Source organism: Hyla sarda, chromosome 4 (genome assembly GCF_029499605.1).
Source record: "Hyla sarda isolate aHylSar1 chromosome 4, aHylSar1.hap1, whole genome shotgun sequence".
NCBI classification, from domain to species: Eukaryota; Metazoa; Chordata; class Amphibia; order Anura; family Hylidae; genus Hyla; species Hyla sarda.
This window is the reverse complement of record NC_079192.1, coordinates 315,986,509-316,011,941: the sequence shown is the minus strand read 5'-3', so window position 1 is coordinate 316,011,941 and position 25,433 is coordinate 315,986,509. Positions and strand designations below refer to the sequence as shown.

The window sequence follows — 25,433 nt, the reverse complement described above, 5'->3', positions numbered from 1 at the left end:
CCCACAATCCTTTCTTGCCAATTCACACCCACATGCTAAAAACAATATATACACTTATTTCTTCATATCTATTTATATTGTTCTGTTAGACTGTTTACCTCATAATGCTTGCGAAGTGTTGATAAAGTGATGTGTTGCCATGGTGGATAGGTCTTTGCCACATAGATGGTGCAGTGTGATGGCTTCTGAGGTCGTAGTTTATCCCCTTTCTAAGAGGAGACAATAAAATTATATGTACATTTTCTAGTTTCCAAACTGACTAAAGAAAGAGAATACAAAGCGATGTGAATTTCTAGCAAGTAAATGCACATAAAAGGTAGGTATGATGCCATTATTATAACAAAACATGTCTACGGTAGCAGTCATGTTCCAAGATGTGACATAAATCCATCCTTTTACCTTTCCCTTGGCTGGAGCCATGTAATTTTTGAGTCGTAGCCGAAGATCATGAGCAGTTTCTGAAAGGTATTGTGAGGAGCGGATCAGGACTTCATCTGTTGGGCCTGCGACTGGCCAGGTGGCATGCATAAGAGAACCAGGCTGTGGAAAATAATTATTATTATAATTATGACCATAGAACAGTAATCATTCTAAGTGACAGAAAAAAAGTAAAGGGGTATCAGCTCCTTCTAATGTGCTCATCATTTGTGAAACCCTCATTTTCATTTCAGATATTTAGCATTGCCATTTAAGGAGTTAAACCAAGATTGAAAGTTCTCCCTATCCACGGAATAGGTGACAGCTAGCTGATCTGTGAGAGTCCAACTACTAGAATCCCCATCCATCACAAGAACATGGGTCAAATGTCCCTTCAGTAAATGCAGCAGCATGTATGCTCTACCACCGCTGCATTGATTGTCTATGGGACTTCCAATCACTGCTTAACACAATTATGTTCAAAAGTCCCATAGGGAATGAATGAACGGACGAAGCATTGGCCGAGCTCCACTGATCAGCTATACACTATCCAGTGGATAAGGGATTATTTTTTACATCTATCAGAGCAAACTTATGTCTCAACAGTGACCACATGCAATCATCCCTTTAAAAGGATTTGTATAAGATTTCAAAAACGGGGCCACATGCTTCTTGAAACAGCGACACACTTGGGCTGTGTGGTACTGAAGCACAGTTTAATTAAAATTAATGGGGCTGAACTACAAAATAAGAGTCAATGGAGTGGTGTTATTACAGGGGGGGGGGGGGGGAAGCAGAAATATAAACCCTTTAAAAATAAAAAAATAAAAAGAAACATATGTAAAGAGTTTTGATTGGTGGGAGGTCTCAATTCTGAGCCCCCCACCAATCAGGAGAACAAACATGGAAAAGTGTGTAGTAGCGCGCTTCACTACCTTGATCTCTGTTCAGGGTGGCTTACTCCATGTGCTTAGACTCTGCATGATCGGTCTCAAATTATTCTTAAAATAGCTATTCGTATCTGCTAAATATACCTAAATAATGCAATGCCTCTGCTCTTTTAATTATCTGTAATTCCCTTAATGTATCAGAACTTTCCCGATCTAATGGGAGTAAACAGAACTTCCCTCAATTTATGTCTAATAAGGACATAATTATTGGAAACACTTGCAAGGGATATCTCAAAAACAGTAGAATGTCATCTGCATACAGACATGTTTATATATGCCCTGACAGTTATGGGATTTATGTATACATCCCCACTACTCTAAATACATTATAAGTGGTTTCTCCACTTGCTGACTGTTTACATTGGGCATAGTGACCTGTATTTTTAATAATCACTATTGAGCACAATTTCAATTTTCCATTTTATTTTATTACTAAATAAAAGTTATGTTTTAGGGCTATCTTCCTATAGGGATTTCTGTACCCCAGGCATTGTGTATTGGGGTAATTGTTCTATTAACTTAAGGACCAGGCCAATTAAAATTTTTGCATTTTTGTGTTTTTCCTCCTCGCTTTCTAAAAATCATAACGCTTCTATATTTCCATCCACAGACCCATAGGAGGGCTTGTTTTTTGCGTGACCAATTTTACTTTGTAATGACAGCTCTTATTTAACCATAAAATGTATGGCACAACCAAAAAAACAAATTTATTTATTTATGTGGGGAAATTGAAAAGAAAACCACAATTTAGCAAATTTTGGAAGGTTTTGTGTTCAAGCTGTACACGTTATGGTAAAAATAACATGTTTTCTTTATTCTGTGGGTCAATACGATTAAAATGATACCCATGTTATAAGCTTTTCTATAATTGTACAGCTTTTAAAAAAAAATCAAGAACTTTTTAAACAAAATTAGTATGTTTAAAATTGCCCTACTTTGACCACCTATAACTTTCAAATTTTTCTGCATATGGGGCTATGAGGGCTAATTTTTTGCACCGTGATCTGTAGTTTTTATCGGTACTTTGCTTATATTTCACTTTTTAACCACTTATTAATTTTCTGGAGAATAAAATGTGACAAAAAAAATCTTGGCCTTTTTTTTTTTTTTTACATTTACACCGTTCACCATACAGGATAATTAACATTATATTTTGATAGTTCGGACATTTACGCACATTTATTTATTTTTTTACGCTTTTTTGGGATAAAATAGGAGAAAGGGGCCATTTAATTTTTTTTTTTTTTTTACTTACTAGGAGGCTGACACTAGGCAAAAAATTTAAAAATAAGAGGTTGCTCCTCCCAGCAGGATATACCCACCCACAGGCACAGAGCTAATCAGTTGTGTCACAAAGCAGTAGGAGAAGCCAAACAACAAAAGAGAAGGTAACAACAGGTAACAACCAACCTGACCAGGAACCGTAAATGGGTGGGTGCTCTGTTCCCCAATGAAGGCAACGAGAAAGAGATTTTATGGGGAGTACAAAATTTTTTTTATTTTCTCGGTGGCCTCATTGGGGAACACAGAGACCATGGGACGTACCAAAGCAGTCCCTGGGGGGGGGTGACAAACATCCGCCAGAAAAAGGAAGGTTAATCCAGAGACCGAAGAATATCCAGGTGCCCAGGATCATGGACGAGGCCCAGAGGAAACTGGAAGCTGGAAACCAACCACTGCGGAACCCGCAAAACCTGAGGGGCTAGGACCCGAAAGGAATGAACCTTGTAGAGACAGGGGTCCGGCCGCTAATAAAATTGGACAAGACATGGCGCCCCGGAGGCTCCCTGGACTGAACACCAGTCTTGCAGGAGAGCGGATACGACCACCGAAGACAAGACAGAAGACACAGGCCCAACAAGGCCTTGCACACGAGTGGGAGAGAGAGATACGAGAACCCCAGCAGAGGTGCGTCCAAGCAAAGCAAACATGGCGAGAAACATGCCAAGTTCCAGAAGAGAAACGGACCAGAGAGGCTCCAAGGGTAAGCCCTGCCAGATGGGTAGCCTCAATGGCAGGATTCAAGCTGAGGAGAGAGGGAGAGAGGACTCAGAGGGCGGAACCAAGAACAGAATGCACGACCCCTGGTTTACAAAACCAGTGCTGTAACCACTGAGCTATGTAGCCACCTAGAGGCCGCTGGGAAAGGATTAAGAGAGATACAAAACAAGCCCTGCGTAAGGGCTTGTGAGCAAAGGCGGACCGGCCAGAAAGAAGGTCGGGGCCTGGACCAGACTGCCGACCACCTGACCGAGAGGCTCAGGTACAATAGAGAGACCAGGTGAAAGGGAGAAAAAAAAAAAGAGTATGCCGGAAGGTGGGGAGACGTAACCAGAATGACCTGAAGGCCCTCGGCCACAAGGTGAGGTCCGCACAGCCCTGGAGGGTGGCAAAAGGGACCCAAACCGGCCGATGAGGCCAGAGCTGTCCAGCAACACCGGAACCGCCGCCATGAGAACCAGAGGTTCCCAGACACGGAAATAAAGCTCACAACATCAGATGTCAACAACCCAAGGGGAGCGAAACACCTCATGTGACATGCTACCAGGCCGGAACAGGAGGTGGAGAGGTCACCCCCCATAGAAAAAGTGGAGAGAAGTAGGACAGGAAAGCCGCCAAGGCCAGAGGCAACAACCCCTGCCAAGGTGAAGTAGCAGGAAAACCATTCGTGAAAGAAGGAAACATGTAACAGGCACCTGGAAGGTAGCCTAAGCAAGAAGGCACACCAGCTGATTTCTCCTTAAAAAAGGTACAATCAAGAGGGAGAGGGTCCCAAACGAGACTGGTACCACAAGGGAAGGGTCATATACCCTAGGGGAGAACAGCGGGCAGAGTAACAGGCCCAGTCACCACTGGAATACCGCGCCGCCCAGTACTCTCCAACTCCATAGACAAGAGGACAGACAAGGCCGAACAGGTACTGGATCCCAATAGTCATAACTGACCGGATGACTCCAGGAGGGAACATCCCAGAGAAAACAAGTAATAGAGAGGGAGAGAAAAGGGGACCCAGCTGGATGCTAGTCTAGCCGAAGCAAAAAGGAGCAGGAACAGAAGGCACATGCTGGACGTGGGAGGTCGCCCACCAAGACCATCATCCAAGCACACAACACCCGACATTCACTAAGAAGGAGGATTGACATGCTGCAACTGGAACTGTTGCGGAACCTCTGGGAGCCAAAGGCAGCTCAAAACAGAAGAAGAGGCACAGGAGGAAGCCCTGGAGACAACCAAGCAGAGAGCCTGCTGGGGAGAAGAGGAGAGGTAAAACCGAGAGCACTCTGCAAATGCAAAGGAAGAGATGAGATCGATAGAAGTCAAGACAGAAACCGCATGAGGACTGTTAAGACGACTCCTATGCAAGCGCTACGCCAAGAGAGATAGCGCAACCTGAGAGCTGGGGTGGCCAAACTAGGAACTGCGCAAGGGTTGTTGGTACCCCACCCAAAAAGAGGTGGGGGGGAGGGAAGGGCAAGGCAGGAACCAACCCAGCAGCACCAATAAGCCCCTAAGGAAGGCCAAAGAGAAGGTTAGGACAGCAAAAGCTTTAACTACGCCAAACCCTGCAGTACACTGCCTAAGGTGGAGTATGATGGCAGGGATAGGAAGAATAGGAACCAAAGCAACAAACCATCCAACAACAGGAGGATAAAGAATGACTGCCGCAAGAGCAAAGGTAGAACCCGTTCAAGACCTGCATAACTTCATCTAGGAAAGGGAAGCAGAATGGCTAAAAGCCCGTTAGCCAACAAGCCATTGAGCTATCCAGTGGCCAGCAGCGGAAGGAGATAACGAGATGGCTGGAGCCGCCATAGAAGGGGTCACATAAGGCTGTTAACACCTCGCCTAGCGAGGAGAAATGCAATGACCACATGAGAATCAGAGGCAACTTGGCAGGGACAGGTACTTCCTCATATATATTCCACATATGGAGAGGGAGAAAACAGACGCCACTGGACCCCCCCACATATGGAGAAGGAGTAAACAGACTCCACTGACACCCCCCCCCCCCCCCACACACACTTAGCAATAGGACACCATAACCGCCATGGCAGAAGGGGCAAATATGGCATGGGACTCCAAGCAGAACAATAGCAGATACTGCTGTAAGCCAAGGTTACACCACCCAAGTGGTGAAGTGGGCGCTGCCGCTGTAGAAGGTACATCGCACCTGCTAGGACACACAGTCAGTGGACAATTCCCACTGGTAGCTGGGGGACTGGAAACTCAGACAGTAGACAGTACGCTCCCCTCAACGGTGTAGAGAGTCCGATGAGCACGCAGGGTCACCCCTTCGGCAACATTCACTTGTGGTGGAGTGCCTGAACTGCAGCTGCGGAGGAGGAAGACATCATGCTCTCCATAGGCACAGTAGAGGGTCCATGCTACATTGGTCTGCCCACACGTCTAGTGGGGTACCAGAACTGCAGCCGCAGATGCGGCAGACATTACACTCCCTGCAGGAGTCGTAGAGGGTCCATTGCACATCGGTCAACTTCCACTCGCAGTGGACTACCGGAAATGCAGCTGCGGCCGAAATCACGCTCCCCATGGGCGTTACAATGAAAAGGAAACGGGCAGACCGCCACAAGGTTAAGTAATTGCGGCTGAGGAGCTGGGCCTAGAGAGGAAGGGGGGCCCAGGATAGGCATGAAGGAGAAACTTTAGATTAAAAAAAAGGGGGGGGGGGAGGAGTAGGGGATGTAATTTATACTCACCCACGGGTTCTATCTACTTATACTCACCCTGAAGTCTTCAGCCACCTTATGGCCACACTGCATCACACCAAGCTGCCACAGCGAGGCGGGCAGGGGCAAGTGGGGGACCCAGACCCAGGGTACTACAGCCAGGTGCTGGCCGTTATGCACCATGCCCCTTAGTCGCATTTAGGGGCGATCAGGTAGCGCCATGCTCCTGTCGTCCCACCTTAAAACAAGAAAAGAAAGGGAGAAAACTAAATACAGGCCCTTACTAGAAAATAATAAAAAAAAGACTCACAGACCTGTGTCTGCCTTCTACAGACACTAAGCTAAAACGTATTAGCTCTGTGCCTGTGGTCGGGTATATCCTGCTGGGAGGAGAAGACTTCTTTTTTTGCCTCGTGTCAGCCTCCTAGTAGACAGCAGCATAATACCCATGGTCTCTGTGTTCCCCAATGAGGCGACCGAGAAATACTGAACAGTGCTATGCATAGGCATAGCATTGATCAGTATTATCGGCGATATTCTGCTCTGGTCTGCTTGATCTCAGAACAGAGCAGAAGACGCCTGGAGTTGGCCGGAGGAAGGTACCTGCCGTGTATGATGCAAACACCGGCCCGATGTTATTAGAAATTAAAATACCATAATTCAAATACTTAATATACAGTAAAACCATCAACTGACATTAGGTACCGTTTCTTGTAGTGGTGCAGCAAATATTTGGCTTTACTTTAAGTGTTCGTGTCATTAGCTCACTACAGCTGTTTATTATCCACAATCGCAATTCTGGATGACATGTCAAAAGGTTATATTAATAACACTTAGGCTTTAACTTCACAGAATTCTACATAATAGCACGTGGGGTGTAATGTAGAACTGTAAATATACTGTTCAACATACTGAATTGCTAAATGAATGTAGCCATAATTATGATATATATACATACATATATATATATATATATATATATATACACACACACACACACACACACACACACACATATACTGCATATATAGTAAAAAGTATGTGCACCTGTCGCAAAAAAATGAATATATTTATTCTGTGCTTAAAATAGGCGGCATACACTTTGCGTCAACAGATGTAAATGACAGAGAACAGCACTATTTCCTGTTTAGACTGAAATTGCAGATATTTGCTAGAATTTAAAGAAAAGCCTTATAAAAGCATCATAAAATCTTGGAGCAATCCTGGTTTACATATCCAATAAACTAAGCATGAAGTACCCTTGAAGAGAGGAAAACACTTTAGGGAAAGTAAGTTTTTAGCACAGAAATCTCTCACTCGCTGGAAAATTGAAAAGTATCTGCATAAAATGCAGGCTTCTGGTTTAGGAATTATTCGGCATAGCAAGACGATAGGACAAATATGCTTTAAGGGTATCTGTCATGACTTTCATGCTGCCTGAACCACAAGTCATCAGGGTGGTCCCCAGCATTTTCTCCCTGTCTCTCCAGCCTTGACTAATCTCTCCCTGTTTAGATCCAGGAAGAATGCCAAGGGAAGGGCAGAGCTACTGGGGACCACCCCAATAATTTCCCAATTAAAGTGATGACAGGTTTTCTTTAAGACTCAAACACACATATTTGCAACCAATGAAACTTTGAACTTTGGCAACCAATGAAATGACCTACCTTTCCTAGTAGAGACCACACGTATTCACACAAGTGCGGACAAATAGGAGCCAGGAGCAATGTCTGGATTTCAATAAAGCGGAAAACCAAGGCTTGGTGCATGCCTTCAATTGCAAGTTCTCTGTATTTATCTTTTGCAGCCTGCAAAACAATGGTAAGTAGACAGGTGCAATACGGTTTTTATTATAATTTGTGGTTTTGATAGACCTAATGGTGTCCCATAAAAAATCAAATCCCCAATAAACTACATTGTACAACACAGCTGCAGTGTTACTGAAAGGTCCTATATTATGAGGTCACTGTATGTAACCTGCAACATGTATGTAAACCATTAACCTTCCAGGCACATACATGATGGTATATATGAATATGGCCAAGTATAGTGCTGGCAGCACAGTATGTGTGTGCAACAGCAGCACAAAGAAGTTAAAGGGGTACTCCGCCCCTGGACATCTTATCCCCTAACCAAAGAACAGGGGATAAGAGGTCTGATCAATGAGGACCCCAGCGATCTCTGCTGCGGCACCCCAAACATCCGGTGCACGGAGCGAACTTCAATCCGTGCCAGATGACTGGCGATGTGTAGAGGCTCGTGAAGTCCCAGTAATGCCCCGCTCGTGACGTCACGGCCATGCCCCCTCACTCCAAGTCTATGGGAGGGGGCGTGACGTCACGAGCCTCCGCCACTGCACCCGACGATTTAAACATACACCGGGTGCAACAGGAAGATTGCATGGGTCCCCAGCAGCAGGATCACGACAATCAGACATTTTATCCCGTATCCTTTGGATAGGGGATAAGATTTCTAGGGGGCGGAGTACCTCTTTAAGGGGCCAGTAAGATTAAGTACTGTTTGCCTCAAAAGCTCACCTGGAACTCAAAGAATCCAGTTTTCAAGGCTTCCTTGAACATCATTTTCTCATAATTCTGTTCAGTTTTCAGGATTCCAGCATTCATCTCACTGAAAAGAAGTGGTCCAGGTTAGTGTTACAAAGGTAAAGTAAAATAAACTACTGCTAGCATACTCCGTATTATATAACTGGGCAATAACATTTTGTGTTGATTCTTGCTAAATTTTACATATAAAAAAATATGCATTTGACTGTCAATATATACACATATTTCCCTAAAATGGTAACCAGTGTTAACCTTTGCTCTACCCTAAAATGTATCCAATGGTTGAGCCAATCATTGGGCAGCGCCGCTCTACAACCTGTTGTGGCTAATTTTGTATGTTTTGTTGAATTACTATGGCTGAAGTTTTTCATGACAATAATAAAAAAAAATTATTTAAATGGTAAAATATACCTTTCAAATACCCGGTCATTATATGTATGGTTGGTGCCACTTCTCAGGTTGTCAAAGTTGGCCAGCATTTCTTTAACCCATTCAACCCAAGTGTACAAACGAAGAATGCCTGCATCAGCCATGGCTTCCACGAAGTTGGCATCTTCTACGGTATCACCAGCATCAGCCAGGGCAAGTCGCATGCCTGATATAAAAAACATTTAAGATTAAAAAGGGTTGCACAGTACAATGAAACCTCTTCAAGAAGATCCCTAAAATTGCACTGAAAAGTGGTGTTTTGGGGGAGTTATCTTCTCAAAGGAGGTAACATCTAATGCATATATGTGGGAGAGGGGGGGGGGGGGTCTTCTCCAAGATATGGTCTTTTGGAAAGCTTTTGATGTTGCTTAAAGTGCACCTTCATGCTGGTGACAAGGTGATTTTAGTGCTCTCTTTACTGTTATTGACCACCTAAGAACCCCCTTCATGATGCACAGTTATCTTTCCATTTCAGGTGGTTTGCCAGAGCTGGGCTGCTTGCCAGTACAACACACATAAATACTTCCTCCCTTAGTTGCCTGTCTAATCACAGACACAACATAGCACATATTTAACACTGCTATGCCATGAAAAGGTTCCACTAAGATAATGCAGAAAACAAACCTGACGACTAAATGGAGGGGGGAGGAGTTTAGATACAGGAGGCAGCACTGTGTACATACTGCAACCGAACAGCAAGCTACACTAAGCACTGAAACTGTTGGTGCTAAGATGAGAGGGAAGCCTCGATTTACATTTCAGGGACAGTGCAGAACCATGTGAATTAAAGACACCGCCTTTCTTTCTCTCCCTCTCCTAGACATAGCATATGCTAGGCCCTGCCCCCCACTTTCTGTGACTGATATTAGAGACATACTCCCCCCAAACCACACCAGATTTAAAGGAAGGAAGACACCTATTAGCCAAGACTTTAGATCTGTCCTGCTTGGATAAGGAGTCATTTTTAAATAGCATTTCTTTTTTCCCCCATTTTATCTAATTTTGCATTCTTGTTTTATAATAGCCAGACCTGCACCTTTAAAGCCATGTGATCAGAATGTTCACAGGTTGCTGGGCCCCTCCACTAGTCATTTATCAGCTTGTAAGTATATAATATAATGTATTCTTCTAAAGGGGTTAAAACACACTAACCGTCTGCCGAAAACTTGTCAACAGCATCAGTCAGTGTAAGGAAGTTTCCAGTTGACTTGGACATCTGAGTAAAAAGAAAACAAGATATAAAAGGGATACGGACATACTAAACATTCTATACTAAGAGCAACATTAAACACTCTTCATTATGACAAAGAGAGGGAAAAAACACTGACGACACCATTATACCACTATACCTTTTCTGAGTTCAGCAACAAGTGTCCATTTGCTCTGACAGCCACTGGCCATTTTCCACTAATGGAAAAATAGAGAAGAAGAAAAGGTTATAGCATCCAATTCACATACAGGAGAGGAATTCCATTACTATTTGTAAGGGAGATACAGGAACTGCAGATGATCTATAGGAAGGCAAAAATGAAAAAGCCTGATATCCTTCCAGGTGAATGTCTTCGATAATAACCCGGAGCTACCACTCTTAGTATATGTAAGGCAGTGTTTCCCAACCAGGGTACCTCCAGCTGTTGCAAAACTATAACTCCCAGCATGCACGGAAAGGCTGTCCGGGCATACTGGGAGTTGTAGTTTTGCAACAGCTGGAGGCACCCTCATTGGGAAACACTGATGTAAGGGAATGGAGTTTTAATAGGAATATGCATGCAACATTGCGACAACCTTTGGTGCGAATGGTTGGTTCTCAGATTCGGACCAAAGCATTTTATTTCCATTGTGTGACCTCAGCCTTACTTTACAAAAGAGTTCTTCAACCTAAGGCAATGTTTCCCAACCAATGTGCCTCCAGCTGCTGCAAAACTACAACCCCCAGCCTGGATAGTCAAAGGCATACTGGAAATTTTGCAACAGCTGGAGACACATTGGTTGGGAAACACTGGCCTAAGGGCTCATGCACACTGCCTCACAGGCTTTATAGGGTGCCATGTGAAGTGTTGTATTACAGCACCATACAATTCAGAAGGCCAGAGGAAGTAGGTTTGTTCCAATCAAGGTGTAAATAAAGACTGGATTTTAATGGCGAGTGCAGCACTTATGTCTCCTTACCCTTCTGAACTTGACAGGTGGGCCGGTTTACGCAATTTGCCTAACTCCCATTGATCCCAATGAGAGCCACATAAACCATGTAACACTGTGAGCTATGTCTTTTCCTTAGCTCTCACCTGCAGCGGTCGCAAGGTGGCCAGAAGGGGGCCTGGGGGGCAGGACACATATCTAGGGGACATTTTTGCGACATCTCGTAGATTTCCGGTGGAATTTTTTTTTTTTAAATCAACTGTTGCCAGAACGTTCAACAGATTTGTAAATAACTTCTATTTAAAAATCCTAATCCTTCCAGTACTTATCAGCTACTGTATGCTCCACAGGAACTTCTTTTCTTTTTGAATTTCCTTTCTGTCTGACCACAGTGCTCTCTGCTGACACCTCTGTCCATGTCAGGAACTGTCAAAAGCAAGATAGGTTTGCTATGGGGATTTGCTCCTAAAATGGTCAGCAGAGAGAACTGTGGTCAGACAGAAATTAAAAAAGAAAAGAACTTCCTCTGTAGTATACAGCAACTGATAAGTACTTGAAGGATTAAGATTTATTAATAGAAGCAATTTACAAATCTGTTTAACTTTCTGGAACCAGTTGATTTAAAAAAAAAAAAAAAAAATTAAAAATTCCACCAGAGTACCCCTTTAAAGCTTTCAATAACATTTCACCATTACAATCAAATGAATAGTTAATTTCCCCAATTTAAAGGGGTTTTACAGATTTTTTTTCTGATGACCTATCCTTGGGAGCTTCTGGCTCTGTTCTCTGGATAAGCAAGCATCAAAACTGACAGTGGCATTTAAAAAGTATTGCTGCAAGCCATTGGTGGATTAGGGGTTTGATTGGCTCCCAATGATCTCATGGTTTATCAATTTGAATGGAAGCCCAGGGCCTTCCGATTTCCTTCTATGGCTGTGACAAATTTTCTCTTACGGCCTACCATATGCAGAATCTAGTCAATTAAAATCATACCGCTTTGCCCATTTTTTAAAAGAAATGTAAACAATATTTATATATATATATATATATATATATATATATATATATATATATATATATATATGAAAAAAAAAAAAAAAAAACACATTACATTCCACAAAAGATTAATGTCATAATGGTATCGATAGAAGTATTGATTATTGAGAAAAAATAACCCCGCCCGACAGCTTCGTAGACAGAAAATAAAAATGCTTTAAAAAAAAGGGGCCAAAAAAATGGTAATTTTTTTTTATTATAAAAAAAAAAAAAAAAAAAAAAAAAAATAAATTACAGGTGGAATTTGTGGTTAATACTACCCCAAACCACACACACTCCCCAAATTAGCAATTAGACCCCGGCGGTCTCGGCTGCGGCACCCCAGACACCTGATGCACGGAGCGAACTTCGCTCTGTGCCGGATGACTGGCCATGGCGGGCGGAGCCCGTGAAGTCGCGGCCATGGCCCCTCAATGCAAGTCTAAGGGAGGGGGCGTGACTGTCGTCACGCCCCCTCCCATAGACTTGCATTGAGGGGTGTGTGTCCGTGATGTCACTAGCCTCCGGCGCTGCACCCAACGCTCTAAACGAACTCCGGGTGCAGCAGGGAGATCGTGGAGGTCCCCAGCAGAAGGACCCCCGCGATCAGACATCTTATGTCTAAGGGCAGAGCACCCCTTTAAAGGACATCTGCAGCGTGATTAACACTTATTCCCTATCCACAGGATAGGGAATAAGTGTTTGATCGCGGGGGGTTCGACCGCTGGGACCCCCTGTGATCTCCTGTACGGGGCTGCGGTGCAGCATGATGTTGCAGCCGGCACGCCTCCTCCATACATCTCTATGGGAGAGGCGGGGAGGCAGCGTTCGTGCCTCCCCCAATAGAACTGTATGGGGACGGGGAGGAGACGGGGCGTCACAGTCAACCTCTAGGTCGACGCTAGGCGCCTTAGCGCTCACTATGAGTGCTAATGGCGGCGCCCCGTTAGGGAGATCGCGGGGGGTCCCAGTGGTCGGACCCCCCGCAATCAAACACTTATCCCCTATCCTGTAGATAGGGGATAAGTGTATATTGCGCTGCAGTTGTCCTTTAAGAGGTTAATATCAATAAACCCAATCTAATGTTAAATGGACCATTCATTGAAGCAAAAAAAATACAACTAACACAGATTGACTTTTCTATAGAAATAGTCAAATCATTGACTCACCTATCTTCAGGCCACATAGCCACGTGGTTGTAAAGGAAATAGGACAAGTGATTTGGCACAAGATCTTTTCCAGACACTCTCAGATCTACTGGATACCAAAACTCAAACTCTTTCTTTAATAAGTCCAGCTTCTCCTTAGGGATGGTTGTTTTTGGAAACGGGACCTTCTTGAAAAAGATGTAGTCCCACACATCCTTGGTCAGTTGTTCTGGCCTTTGTATAAAAAGGACACAGTCAGTATCAAAAGGACAAGACACTTGAGAAAAAAATGGAAATGAATGTAAGGAATCAGTAACATTTTTACTATGATATAATATGATTTTTACCGGATACCAATGGGAGAGTCTGCTTTTCCACTAAGATCATTTCCCTGCAGAAGGTGACAAACCGTGTAGTAGGCCATATAAATGGTGGAGTCAGATAGCGACTCAATTAACCATTGCTCATCCCAAGGCAAGCGAGAACCTACAACGAAAAACACAAGACAGAATTACCTATACACATCCACCAGTCCTGTAAAGAACATCATTTATTACAATTGGAAACCCACTTTGCCCCAGTTCTGATTTGTGGTCGTACAGTTACATGCACAGTTCTACTAAAGTCCCTAGAAACATTATACGCACTTGTTGTTTAGGTGGTAAAGATCTTTCTTACAACTAAAATCTAGCAGGGCAGTTAAAGTATACCTGTCATTTAACAAAACTTTTGACATGCAAGAGAGACATGCACAACCTTTTGCACAAAAAACAGAAAGTATGTGCACCAAACACTTTGTATCGCCAGGAAAATAGTATGCCATACCAAAATACCATGTAGCCCATAGTCACCAAAACAAACACAAACACCTACTAAATATTTTTACAGTGACTTGACATGTAATGTGAAAGTATACATTTTATTAATTCAAAAAACACTAAAAACATTGCCATACATAAAAAAAATGGCTGAACGCAATAACTGAAAAATGGCGCTCTCGTGGTAATCATGGGCAGTGATAATAAAGTAATCAAAAAAAATTATGACTAAAGTAATGGTGTGCATAAGGCATAAACAACAAAAACCATGCAAATGATACTTGTATAAAAGGTGCATTAGCACACAGCTGCAAAGAGCGAGCTCTATAGATAAAAAGTGCAAAGGTGTTGAAAGAGCTTTATCGATCATTCAGTCGTCATTACAAGTCATAAAATAAATTACAATCACACAAAGCTTGGCAATACAATATACTGTACAGCACAGGTACCCAAAGCTATACACTATACCACATGCTACATAACACTCCGCTTCATCACTCGTTATCGAAGAAACAAAGTTGAAAAACAACGACACATTACAGTCTGTGATCGGGGAGAGGGGGGAAGGAATCTATGGGGGTAAGGAGGGGCGGATCACAGGGTCAAACTACTAGGCAAACATATGGGGAGGTAGGGGAAGTAGAGGGGCATTAGTCCTATTAGGCCTTATGGTAGATAGTGCACCTGTCATAATGAAAATTACAGTGCAATTACGCTGCAGAAATTAAGCAAGGGATTCTGGGAGATTTTAGCTCTGCAGTCTGCAGAATTTTGAATGCTATTCAGGAATAGATTATAGATTAAGACAACTGTACTCAACTTCTATGGGGATATATTATGTAAGTAAAATTACTATACTATGGTATAGATAGATGCATTATATTCTGTTTCCAAGTTAACAGGAAAAAAAATGGTCCATGGGCCCTTCTTGGGCTTCTTCTCCACTGGAAAACATTTTTTTAAAATTTACTGGTGCCAGAAAGTCAAACAGATTTGTAAATTACTTCTATTAAAAAAAAATCTTAATCCTTCCAGTACTTATCAGCTGCTGTTATGATCCACAGGAAGTTCTTTTCTTTTTGAATTTCCTTTCTGTCTGACCACAGTGCTCTCTGCTGACACCTCTGTCCATTTTAGGAACTGTCCAGAGCAGGATAGGTTTTCTATGGGGATTTGCTCCTACTCTGGACAGTTCCTAAAATGGACAGAGGTGTCAGCAGAGAGCACTGTGCTCAGACAGAAAGGAAATAAAAAAAGAAAAGCACTTCCTGTGGATCAAACAGCAGCTGATAAGTACTGGAAGGATAAAGATTTTTTTAATAGAAGTAATTTACAAATCTGTTTAACTTTCTGACACCAAATGATTTAAAAAACATTTTTCCCAGTGGAGTACCCCTTTAAAGCCCAAAAGGCGGGTCTAAGAACACAAAATATAATGGAGCACTTCTTTGATACAGCAGACCCAGGTGAGATAAAATAAAAAGCTCATCCATGAGCATGTTGTGGTGAGAAAGACATTGGGGACCATTTACTGAGGTAATCTGTGCCAGTGTTGTATATGCCATAAAGTTCCAGAAAAAAACATTTGTTTAGCCAATTGTGCAACTTTTCTGCATATACACTGCTTGCACCAAGGAAGAGGCAAGTGGTCTGGAAGGGGTCTCAGTCTCGCATGGAGGATGCAAGCTGGGGGTGCGCCTTCCTCACATGTTACTTTAGGGCAGATATGTGAAACCAGAAGTCACAGAAATCAGTTCATGTGAGTGTAACGGGGTCCCAGACCCGCTAGATTTACTGAGACGCATGCTACGCCTAGCAAATGCAGTGGACTCAAAATGGGCAAAGCTTTACTTATGTGAAGCGCACCAAAACGCTGCACAATAGTAAATGACTGGTAAACACAGTGACAACTCATGGAAGACATTTGCTTCTTGTCCTTAAAAGAATAACTGCAGATGGTGAGAGCAAATAGGAACCTCCTTTTCAGGCTGTACCTTGTTGCTTAATTTATTGTTGGGCTACGTTAATAACACATACAGTGACCCCCCCGACCTACGATGGCCCCGACATACGATAATTTCAACATGCGATGGTCTCTCAGAGGCAATCGCATGTTGAAGGCAGCATCAACATACGATGCTTTTTTATGTCGGGGCCATCGCATAAAGGGCTATCCAGCAGCGCTGACTGTTTCAGCTGCCACCGGATAGCCGTTTAAGGTACCCGTTTGGTCCAGTGGGGGGTCACTCACCTGTACCGGCGCTCCGGACCGTCCTCTTCGGGATCCCCTGCATCGCTGGCGCTCTCCATCGTCGTCATCGCGCATGCCGTCCTGTTATCCAATAGGAGCGGCGTGCGCAGCGACGTGATGACAGTGATGAAGAGACGCAGCAGAGACGGTACGGGGACGCAGCGACATCCAGGGCAGCGGTGAGCGGCGGGGACAGGTGAGTACTGTATAACCTCCTATACCAGTGGTCTTCAAACTGCGGACCTCCAGATGTTGCAAAAATACAACTCCCAGCATGCCCGGACAGCCGTTGGTTGTCCGGGCATGCTGGGAGTTGTAGTTTTGCAACATCTGGAGATCCGCAGGTTGGAGACCACCGTCCTATATTTTACATTGCACGGATCCCTCAACATACAATGGTTTCAACTAACGATCTTTCATTTTGAACAAATTACCATCGTATGTTGAGGGACCACTGTATATAGACGTGGCCACTCACCCAAGCCATATGTCCTGGAGCAGGCATGTTCCTGTAGCCAGCCCAGAGTGGCTTCAAAGTTCTTTCGGGTCTCTTCACAGAATCTTTAAACAAATAAAACATAATTTTTTTAAGAAAAAGTAGCAATATTCATTCTGTATTGAACTGATATTGTAAGATACAGTAAAAGTGAATATTACATCTTATTTCCCAAGAGGTTACAATAAACCAAACTTACGTTTCCAAGTTCTTCAAGCATTTTGAAGTTTGTTTCTTCCATTTCTCTTCCCCGTAATCCAGGTACCTAAGTAAAATATATCACAGAAGGTCATCCAGTTGTCAAAATATTTAAAGGGGTACTCCGGTGCTTACACATCTTATCCCCTATCCAAAGGATCTTGCACGCGGCACCCAGTTTGTAATCATTCCCGGAGCGTGTTCGTTCCGGGACCGGTTACGGTTGACCGCAGGGCCGGCGGCGTGTGACGTCACGCCCCCACCCCCTGTGAGACGTTACGCTCCACCCCTCAATGCTAGCCTACGGGAGGGGGCGTGTTAGTTATTACGCCACCTCCCATAGGCTTGCATTGAGGGGCGGAGAGTGACGTCACACGGGGGCGGGACGTCACACGCCGCCGGCCCTGCGGTCGACCGTAATCAGTCCCAGAGCGAACACACTCCGGGGACTGATTACAAACGGGGTGCCGCGTGCAAGATCACGGGCATCCCCAGCTGCGGGACTCCCGCGATCAGGCATCTTATCTTTGGATAGGGGATAAGATGTGTAAGCACCGGAGTACCCCTTTAACACTTTGAAAATCTAGTCTGAGGTCTTAAACATCATTGGTAAGAGAGACATGAAAAATCGGAACAGAAGTTTATGTTTCTTTATTCCTCCATATAGCCAGCAAAAAATAAAAGAACACTTACCATTGGTCACATAATGCAACCACACATTCATCTGCTGAACGGGACATAACCTGCTTCTCTGGCTCCATGTAAATTACAGCTTCATTCTAGAAGGGATGGAGGGAGTTACTGATACACCAGTCTTTTTATAAGGTTTTATGTAACTAAAATGTATCTACTGTACAGCAAAACATTTTGCAACTTTCTAAAATGTTTTGAGAGTTAAAAGGTACTGGAGTTTTCACACAACATACAGTCACGGCCGTAAATGTTGGCACCCCTGAAATATTTCGAGAAAATTAAGTATTTCTCACAGAAAAGGATTGCAGTAACACGTTTTGCTATACACATGTTTATTCCCTTTGTGTGTATTGGAACTAAACCAAAAAAGGGAGGAAGAAAAGCAAATTGGACATAATGTCACACCAAACTCCAAAAATGGGCTGGACAAAATTATTGGCACACTTTACTTAATATTTGGTTGCCCACCCTTTGGAAAAAATAACTGAAATCAGTCTCTTCCTATAACCATCAATAAGCTTCTTACACCTCTCAGCCAGAATGTCGGACCACTCTTCCTTTGCAAACTGCTCCAGGTCTCTCTTATTGGAAGGGCGCCTTTTCCCAACAGCAATTTTAAGATCTATCCACAGGTGTTCAATGGGATTTAGATCTGGACTCATTGCTGGCCACTTCAGAACTCTCCAGCACGTTGTTGCCATCCATTTCTGGGTGTTTTTTGACATATGTTTGGGGTCATTGCAAAAGATCCAAGTTCTCAGACGCAACCCAGCTTTCTGACACTGTACATTGCGAACCAAAAACCATTGGTTATCATCAGACTTCATGATGCCTTGCGCACATTCAAAGCACCCAGTGCCAGAAGCAGAAAAAAAAAATAAAACATCATTGAACCTCCACCATATTTCACTGTAGGTACTGTGTAGACCTCATTCTGTTTTCGGTAAACAGTATAATGATGTACTTTACCAAAAAGCGCTGTCTTGGTCTCATCTGTCCACAAGACATTTTCTCAGAAGGATTTTGGCATACTATAGTTAATTTTGGCAAAATGTAGTCTTGCTTTTTATGTCTCTGTGTCAGCAGTGGGTTCCTCCTAAGTGTATCCTGCCATATCGTTTCATTTAATTTAAATGTCGATGGATAGTTCGCGCTGACACTGATGAATAGTTTGAATATCTTTGGAACTTGTTTGGGGCTGCTTATCCACCATCCGGACTATCCTGCATTGACACGTTTCATCAATTTTTCTCTTCCGTCCACACCCAGGGAGATTAGCTACAGTGCCATGGGTTGGAAACTTCTTGATAATGTTGCACACTGTACACAAAGGCAAATTTAGATCTCTGAAGATGGACTTGTTACCCAGAGATTGTTGATATTTTTCCACAATTTTGGTTCTCAAGTCCTCAGACAGTTCTCTTCTCCCCTTTCTGTTGTCTGTGCTTAGTGTGGCGCACACACAGACACACAATGCAAAGACTAAGGGAATTTCTCCCCTTTTTATCTGCTTTCAGGTGGGATTTTTATATTGCCCACACCTGTTATTTGCCCCAGGTGAGTTTAACCTCTTCAGGACGCCGGGCGTATGCATACGCCCTACATCCCGAGTCCTTAAGGACGTGGGGCGTATGCATACGCCCGTGGGAATTCCGGTCCTCGCCGCTAGCCGCAGAGAGTGTCACTTCAGCAGGCATCCCGGCACATCGCCCAGGGGGGTCCTGAGACCCCTCCCATGTCGGCGATCACAGAAAATCGCATGTCAATTCAGACATGCGATTTTCTGCTATTCCGGGCTGATCGGGTCTCTGGTCACCCGATCACCCGGAAAACAGGGATGATTGGAGCTGTCAGTGACAGCCTCGATCATCCTAAGGGCTAGGAGCGAGGTCGTAGTGCTGCAATCTCCTCCTATCCCCTGCCATTGGTCAGAACTGATTCTGACCAATGGCAGCGCAGGACAGTGGGTTGCCATGGCAACCCCCCGTTCTGCCCACCCCTGGATGTCGTGGGGAACGTGGGGAGAAGATGGAGGCCGGTACCTGGAGGAGAAGATCGTCGCTGGAGACAGGCACAGGTAGGGAAACGACGGTGAAAGAAAAGTGATCTTTAGTGTGGCAACCAATAGGAAGGCCAAACTGCAACTCCCAAAGGCTGTCTGGGCATGCTGGGAGTTGTAGTTATGCAACATCTGTAGGGTCACAGTTTGGAGACCACTGTTACAGTGGTGCCCAAACGGTAGCCCTCCAGATGTTGCCAAACTACAACTCTCGGCATGCCTAAACTGCCCAAACATGCTGGGAGTTGTAGTTCTGTAACATCTGTCCCTTCAGATTTAGCAATTTTCATGAAATTTTTGAAAATTGCTGCTCTACTTTGAAGCCCTCAAATTTTTTCAAAAAGTACAAATATGTCCATTTTATGATGCCAACATAAAGTGGACATATTGTGTTTGTGAATAAAAATAACATTTATTGGGAATATCCATTTTCCTTACAAGTAGAGAGCTTCAAAGTTAGAAAAAATGCTAAATTTTCAAAATTTTCATGAAATTTGGGGATTTTTCACCAAAAAAGGATGCAAGTAACGCTGAAAATTTACCACCAAAATAAAGTAGAATATGTCACAAAAAAACTCTCTCAGAATTAGAGTATTCGGTAAAAGCGTTTTCAAGTTATTAATTCGTAAAGTATATTGCGAAAAAGGGCTCAGTCCTTAAGGTGAAAAAGGGCTGCGTCCTTAAGGGGTTAAAGGAGCATCACATGCTTTAACCCCTTAACGACGCAGGACGTATATTTACGTCCTGCGCCGGCTCCCGCGATATGAAGCGGGATCGCGCCGCGATCCCGCATCATATCGCGTCGGTCCCGGCGCTAATCAACGGCCGGGACCCGCGGCTAATACCACACATCGCCGATCGCGGCGATGTGCGGTATTAACCCTTTAGAAGCGGCGGTCAAAGCTGACCGCCGCTTCTAAAGTGAAAGTGAAAGTGACCCGGCTGCTCAGTCGGGCTGTTCGGGACCGCCGCGGTGAAATCGCGGCGTCCCGAACAGCTGATCGGACACCGGGAGGGCTCTTACCTGCCTCCCCGGTGTCCGATCGACGAATGACTGCTCCGTGCCTGAGATCCAGGCAGGAGCAGTCAAGCGCCGATAATGCTGATCACAGGCGTGTTAATGCACGCCAGTGATCAGCATAGGAGATCAGTGTGTGCAGTGTTATAGGTCCCTATGGGACCTATAACACTGCAAAAAAAATGTAAAAAAAAAGTGTTAATAAAGGTCATTTAACCCCTTCCCTAATAAAAGTTTGAATCACCCCCCTTTTCCCATAAAAAAAATAAAACAGTGTAAAAAAAATAAAAAATAAACATATGTGGTATCGCCGCGTGCGTAAATGTCCGAACTATAAAAATATATCATTAATTAAGCCGTACGGTCAATGGCGTACGCGCAAAAAAAATTCCAAAGTCCAAAAAAGCGTATTTTGGTCACTTTTTATACCATTAAAAAATGAATAAAAAGTGATCAAAAAGTCCGATCAAAACAAAAATCATACCGATAAAAACTTCAGATCACGGCGCAAAAAATTAGTCCTCATACCGCCCTGTACGTGGAAAAATAAAAAAGTTATAGGGGTCAGAAGATGACATTTTTAAACATATAAATTTTCCTGCATGTAGTTATGATTTTTTCCAGAAGTGCGACAAAATCAAACCTATATAAGTAGGGTATCATTTTAACCGTATGGACCTACAGAATAATGATAAGGTGTAATTTTTACCGAAATATGCACTGCGTAGAAACGAAAGCCCCCAAAAGTTACAAAATGGCGTTTTTTTTTCGATTTTGTCGCACAATGATTTTTTTTCCCGTTTCGCCGTGCATTTTTGGGTAAAATGACTAATGTCACTGCAAAGTAGAATTGGTGACGCAAAAAATAAGCCATAATATGGATTTTTAGGTGGAAAATTGAAAGGGTTATGATTTTTAAAAGGTAAGGAGGAAAAAACGAAAGTGCAAAAACGGAAAAACCCTGAGTCCTTAAGGGGTTAAACAATCTTATTTTTCCACAATTTTGAAAGGGTGTCAATAATTTTTTCCAGCCCATTTTTGGAGTTAGATGTGACATTATGTCCAATTAGCTTTTTTTCCAATACACACAAAGGGAATAAACGTGTATAGCAAAACATGTGTTACTGCAATCCTTTTCTGTGAGAAATACTTCATTTTCCCAAAAAAATTTCAGGGGTGCCAACATTAATGGCCCTGACTGTATAATACGCCCTGTTTCCCAACCAGGGTGCCTCCAGCAGTTGCAAAACTACATCTCCCAGCATTCCCGGACAGCCAAAGGCTGTCTGGGCATGCTGGGAATTGCAACAGCTGGAGGCACCCTGGTTGGGAAACACTGTCCTAGGGACAGGTCAAAAGTTTTGATCGGTCAGGGTCAGTGTTCAGACCCTGACCGCTAGTAGGGATAACAGTTATATTACAGTCTTGGTCGTGTGGCACAGAGCCAGGAGAGAACACACTTAGGCTAAGTTTCCAATAGTTTTTACTTTTTTCTTGCGTTTTTTTTTTTTTTGTGTGAAAAAACGCCAGAAAAAAAAAACACCAGTGCAGTTTCTTGCGTCTGACGTTTCTTCTGGCACTTTTGCATATGAATGGAAATTGCATTTTTGGCCTCTTAGGCGTTTTTTATTTTTTTATTTTTTGGGTACCAAAAAAAAAAAAAAAAAAGGAAAAGGATGCAGTAGCGACGGGAAAAAAATTATTTAACAAAATTTATATTTTTTATAAAGAAATTTTAATTCATTTTTAAACAGGGATCAATTTATGTCGGCGGGCAGGGCACTAAAAATGTAGCCGACAATAATAAAAATGTAGTGTGTGTGTTTTTCACTTAAATTTTTTTTTTTTTAGGTAGTACTACTACTCCCAACATGGAACACACTGTTCCATGATGGGAGTAGTAGTTCCTGTACTAATAGGAAGATCGCCCCGGATGTCACTCGTGACACCCGATGTGATCGTCCATAATACAGTAGAGATGCGGAGCGGCTCTATACAGCGCTTGCATCTCTTCACTATACTCCAGCCGGCCAGTGAGGTGAATAGAAATTCACATCACTCATTCATATTTTCGGCCCAGATGGGGGATTGGCCAGATGGTGAGTGGCCGGCCGGCGTACAGAGCAGCTCCGCATCTCAGGGATGAAGGATGATCGCAGCAGGTGTCAGGAGTGAGACCCGCTGTGATCTGTCCTTAACTGCAGGTACTACTGCTCCCAACATGGAGCAAACTCTGCTCCATGTTGGGAGCTGTAGTACCTGCATTAATAGACAAATCGCAGAGTGTGTTACTCCTGGCACCCGCTGTGATCTTCCTGTAAAATGTACAGATGGGGGCGTCTGGCCACTCTTCTATGGTCCCCTGAACTGACTTATATATACACCTATTCCTATTTCCCACAAAGATTTGTGATTGGCTGGAACAATCTGGCCAATCACAGCTCTCTGCGGGAAATATGAATAGGTGTATATATACGTCAGTGCAGGGGACCATAGATGAGAGGCTGGCCGCATCTATAAATTATACAGGAGGATCGCAACGGGCAATCTATCAATTAGTACAGGTGCTACTACTCCCATCATGGAACAGTGTATTCCATGCTGGAAGCAGTAGTACTACCTAAAAAAAATGTAAAAAACAAACAAAAAAAAGAACAAAAAAAGTGAAAAACACACACACACACACTGCATATTTATTACAGTCAGCTACATTTTTAGTGCCCTACTCGCCCACATAAATTGATCCGTGTAAAAATTTATTAAAATTTCATTAAAATAAAGATACATTTCTTTAAATACAATTTTTTCCATCACTACTGTATCTTTTAATATTTTTTTTAATGGTACCGTACGAAATTTTATTACCGTATATACTCGAGTATAAGCCAACCCAAATATAAGCCGAGGCCCCTAATTTCCCCCCCAAAAACCCAGGAAAAGTTATTGACTCGACTATAAGCCTAGGGTGGGAAATACATCATCCCCCCCCCTGTAATCATCCAGACCCCCGTCATTAATACCCTCATCATCATCCCCCCTTCATCATCACTGCCTGTCATCATCCCTCTGTCATCATCCCACACCCCCCCTTCATCATCACCGCCTGTCATTATTACCCTGACATCATCCCACACCACCCCCTTCATCATCACCGCTTGTCAATGTCCGATTTAACAGTGGTCTGCAACCTGCAGACCTCCAGATGTTCCAAAACTACAACTCCCAGCATGCCGATGGCTGTCCGGGCATGCTGGGAGTTGTAGTTTTGAAACATCTAGAGGTCCGCAGGTTGAAGACCACTGCGGCCTTGGTCATCAACCAGACCCCCCGCCCCTTTAGTTTTGGACTCCCCTCCGCTCGGCGGGACGTTAGGGTGAGCTGGTCCGGGCCATCTGTGCTGCAGGGACCGTCCGGTGGGGAGGGATAGTCGTTTTGGGCTGCCCATCTTCACCGTGGGGGGGGGCCTCTTCTCCGCGCTTCACGCCCGGCCCCGGAATGATGACGTTGCCTTGACGACGACGCATAGGGACGTTCATGAGCAACATCCCTGTGTGTCGTCATCAAGGCAACGTGGATGATGACCAAGGCCGCAGTGGTCTTCAACCTGTGGACCTCCAGATGTTTCAAAACTACAACTCCCAGCTTGCGTCGAGTTGTAGTTTTGAAACATCTGGAGGTTCCCAGGTTGAAGACCACTGAGGGCGGAGAGTTCACTCGAGTATAAGCCGAGGGGGGTGAAAAACTCTGCTTATACTTGAGTATATACGGTAAAAAGGTATCTCCATCAGTCAAAAAAAGAATAAAAAACGCATTCAAAAACGCCAAAAGATAAAACCCACATGTCGTTTTTTTACTCCTATAGACTTCTATGGGAGAAAATCGCCACAATTTCAGGAAAAAAAAAGCGCCATAGGCTAAACATGCTGCGACTTTGCAAAGCCAAGGAGCAGAAAAATTCCCAAAAAAAGAGTGAAAGAACACCGAAAGGATTAAAAATACGCCAAACTGAAAAACCCAAACGGTGGAAAAATAATTTTGCGATTTCTCATTGATTTATAGCTAACATTTGGCCGCTGCGTTTTTTGGCCAAAAAAACGCCATGCGGCAGAATTGGCGTTTTTCTTGGCGTTTTTCTCCCAAAAAAACAAGTGGAAACTTAGCCTTAGGCATTCGTCTTTTGGCTGATTCTAGACCCTGACCAATTAAAACTTTTGACTTGTCCCTAGGACACATCCAAGGTTTTGTAAAAACTCATTATATGGACTCCATTAGATGGTAGCCCCCATATATAGAGATTCACTATTAATCAATAACCAGCCAGGATCGGTGTGAATAACAGATCTAATGTTAACACTTTTGCCCTTGCAGATGTAATCTGTAAATCTGTCCAAATTGTGAAAATACAGCAGCATATGTATACTAAAAAGGAAAAAAAAAAATATACGTACATTTTCAATCATCATCTTCTGGATGACCTTTTTCACATCTTGTACCTTCTTGCCCTCATAGCCAGGAACAAGCATTACCTAG

The 25,433-nt window shown here is 43.5% G+C and overlaps 1 protein-coding gene across 2 annotated transcripts in view; it reads right to left on the bottom strand.

Moving 5' to 3' along the window:
* Positions 1 to 25,433, bottom strand: part of LARS1 (leucyl-tRNA synthetase 1) — an 83,886-nt gene that overhangs the window by 19,555 nt on the left and 38,898 nt on the right. For both annotated transcript variants that reach the window (XM_056574884.1, XM_056574886.1), the window contains 13 exons: positions 25,352 to 25,429; positions 17,827 to 17,912; positions 17,135 to 17,200; positions 16,918 to 17,000; positions 13,718 to 13,856; positions 13,392 to 13,604; positions 10,398 to 10,455; positions 10,201 to 10,264; positions 9,031 to 9,214; positions 8,593 to 8,683; positions 7,723 to 7,863; positions 400 to 540; positions 99 to 209 (listed from right to left, as the gene is read on the bottom strand). In XM_056574884.1, the coding sequence (XP_056430859.1) occupies positions 99 to 209; positions 400 to 540; positions 7,723 to 7,863; positions 8,593 to 8,683; positions 9,031 to 9,214; positions 10,201 to 10,264; positions 10,398 to 10,455; positions 13,392 to 13,604; positions 13,718 to 13,856; positions 16,918 to 17,000; positions 17,135 to 17,200; positions 17,827 to 17,912; positions 25,352 to 25,429 (1,455 nt within the window). The remainder of the gene's footprint in view (positions 1 to 98; positions 210 to 399; positions 541 to 7,722; positions 7,864 to 8,592; positions 8,684 to 9,030; positions 9,215 to 10,200; positions 10,265 to 10,397; positions 10,456 to 13,391; positions 13,605 to 13,717; positions 13,857 to 16,917; positions 17,001 to 17,134; positions 17,201 to 17,826; positions 17,913 to 25,351; positions 25,430 to 25,433) is intronic.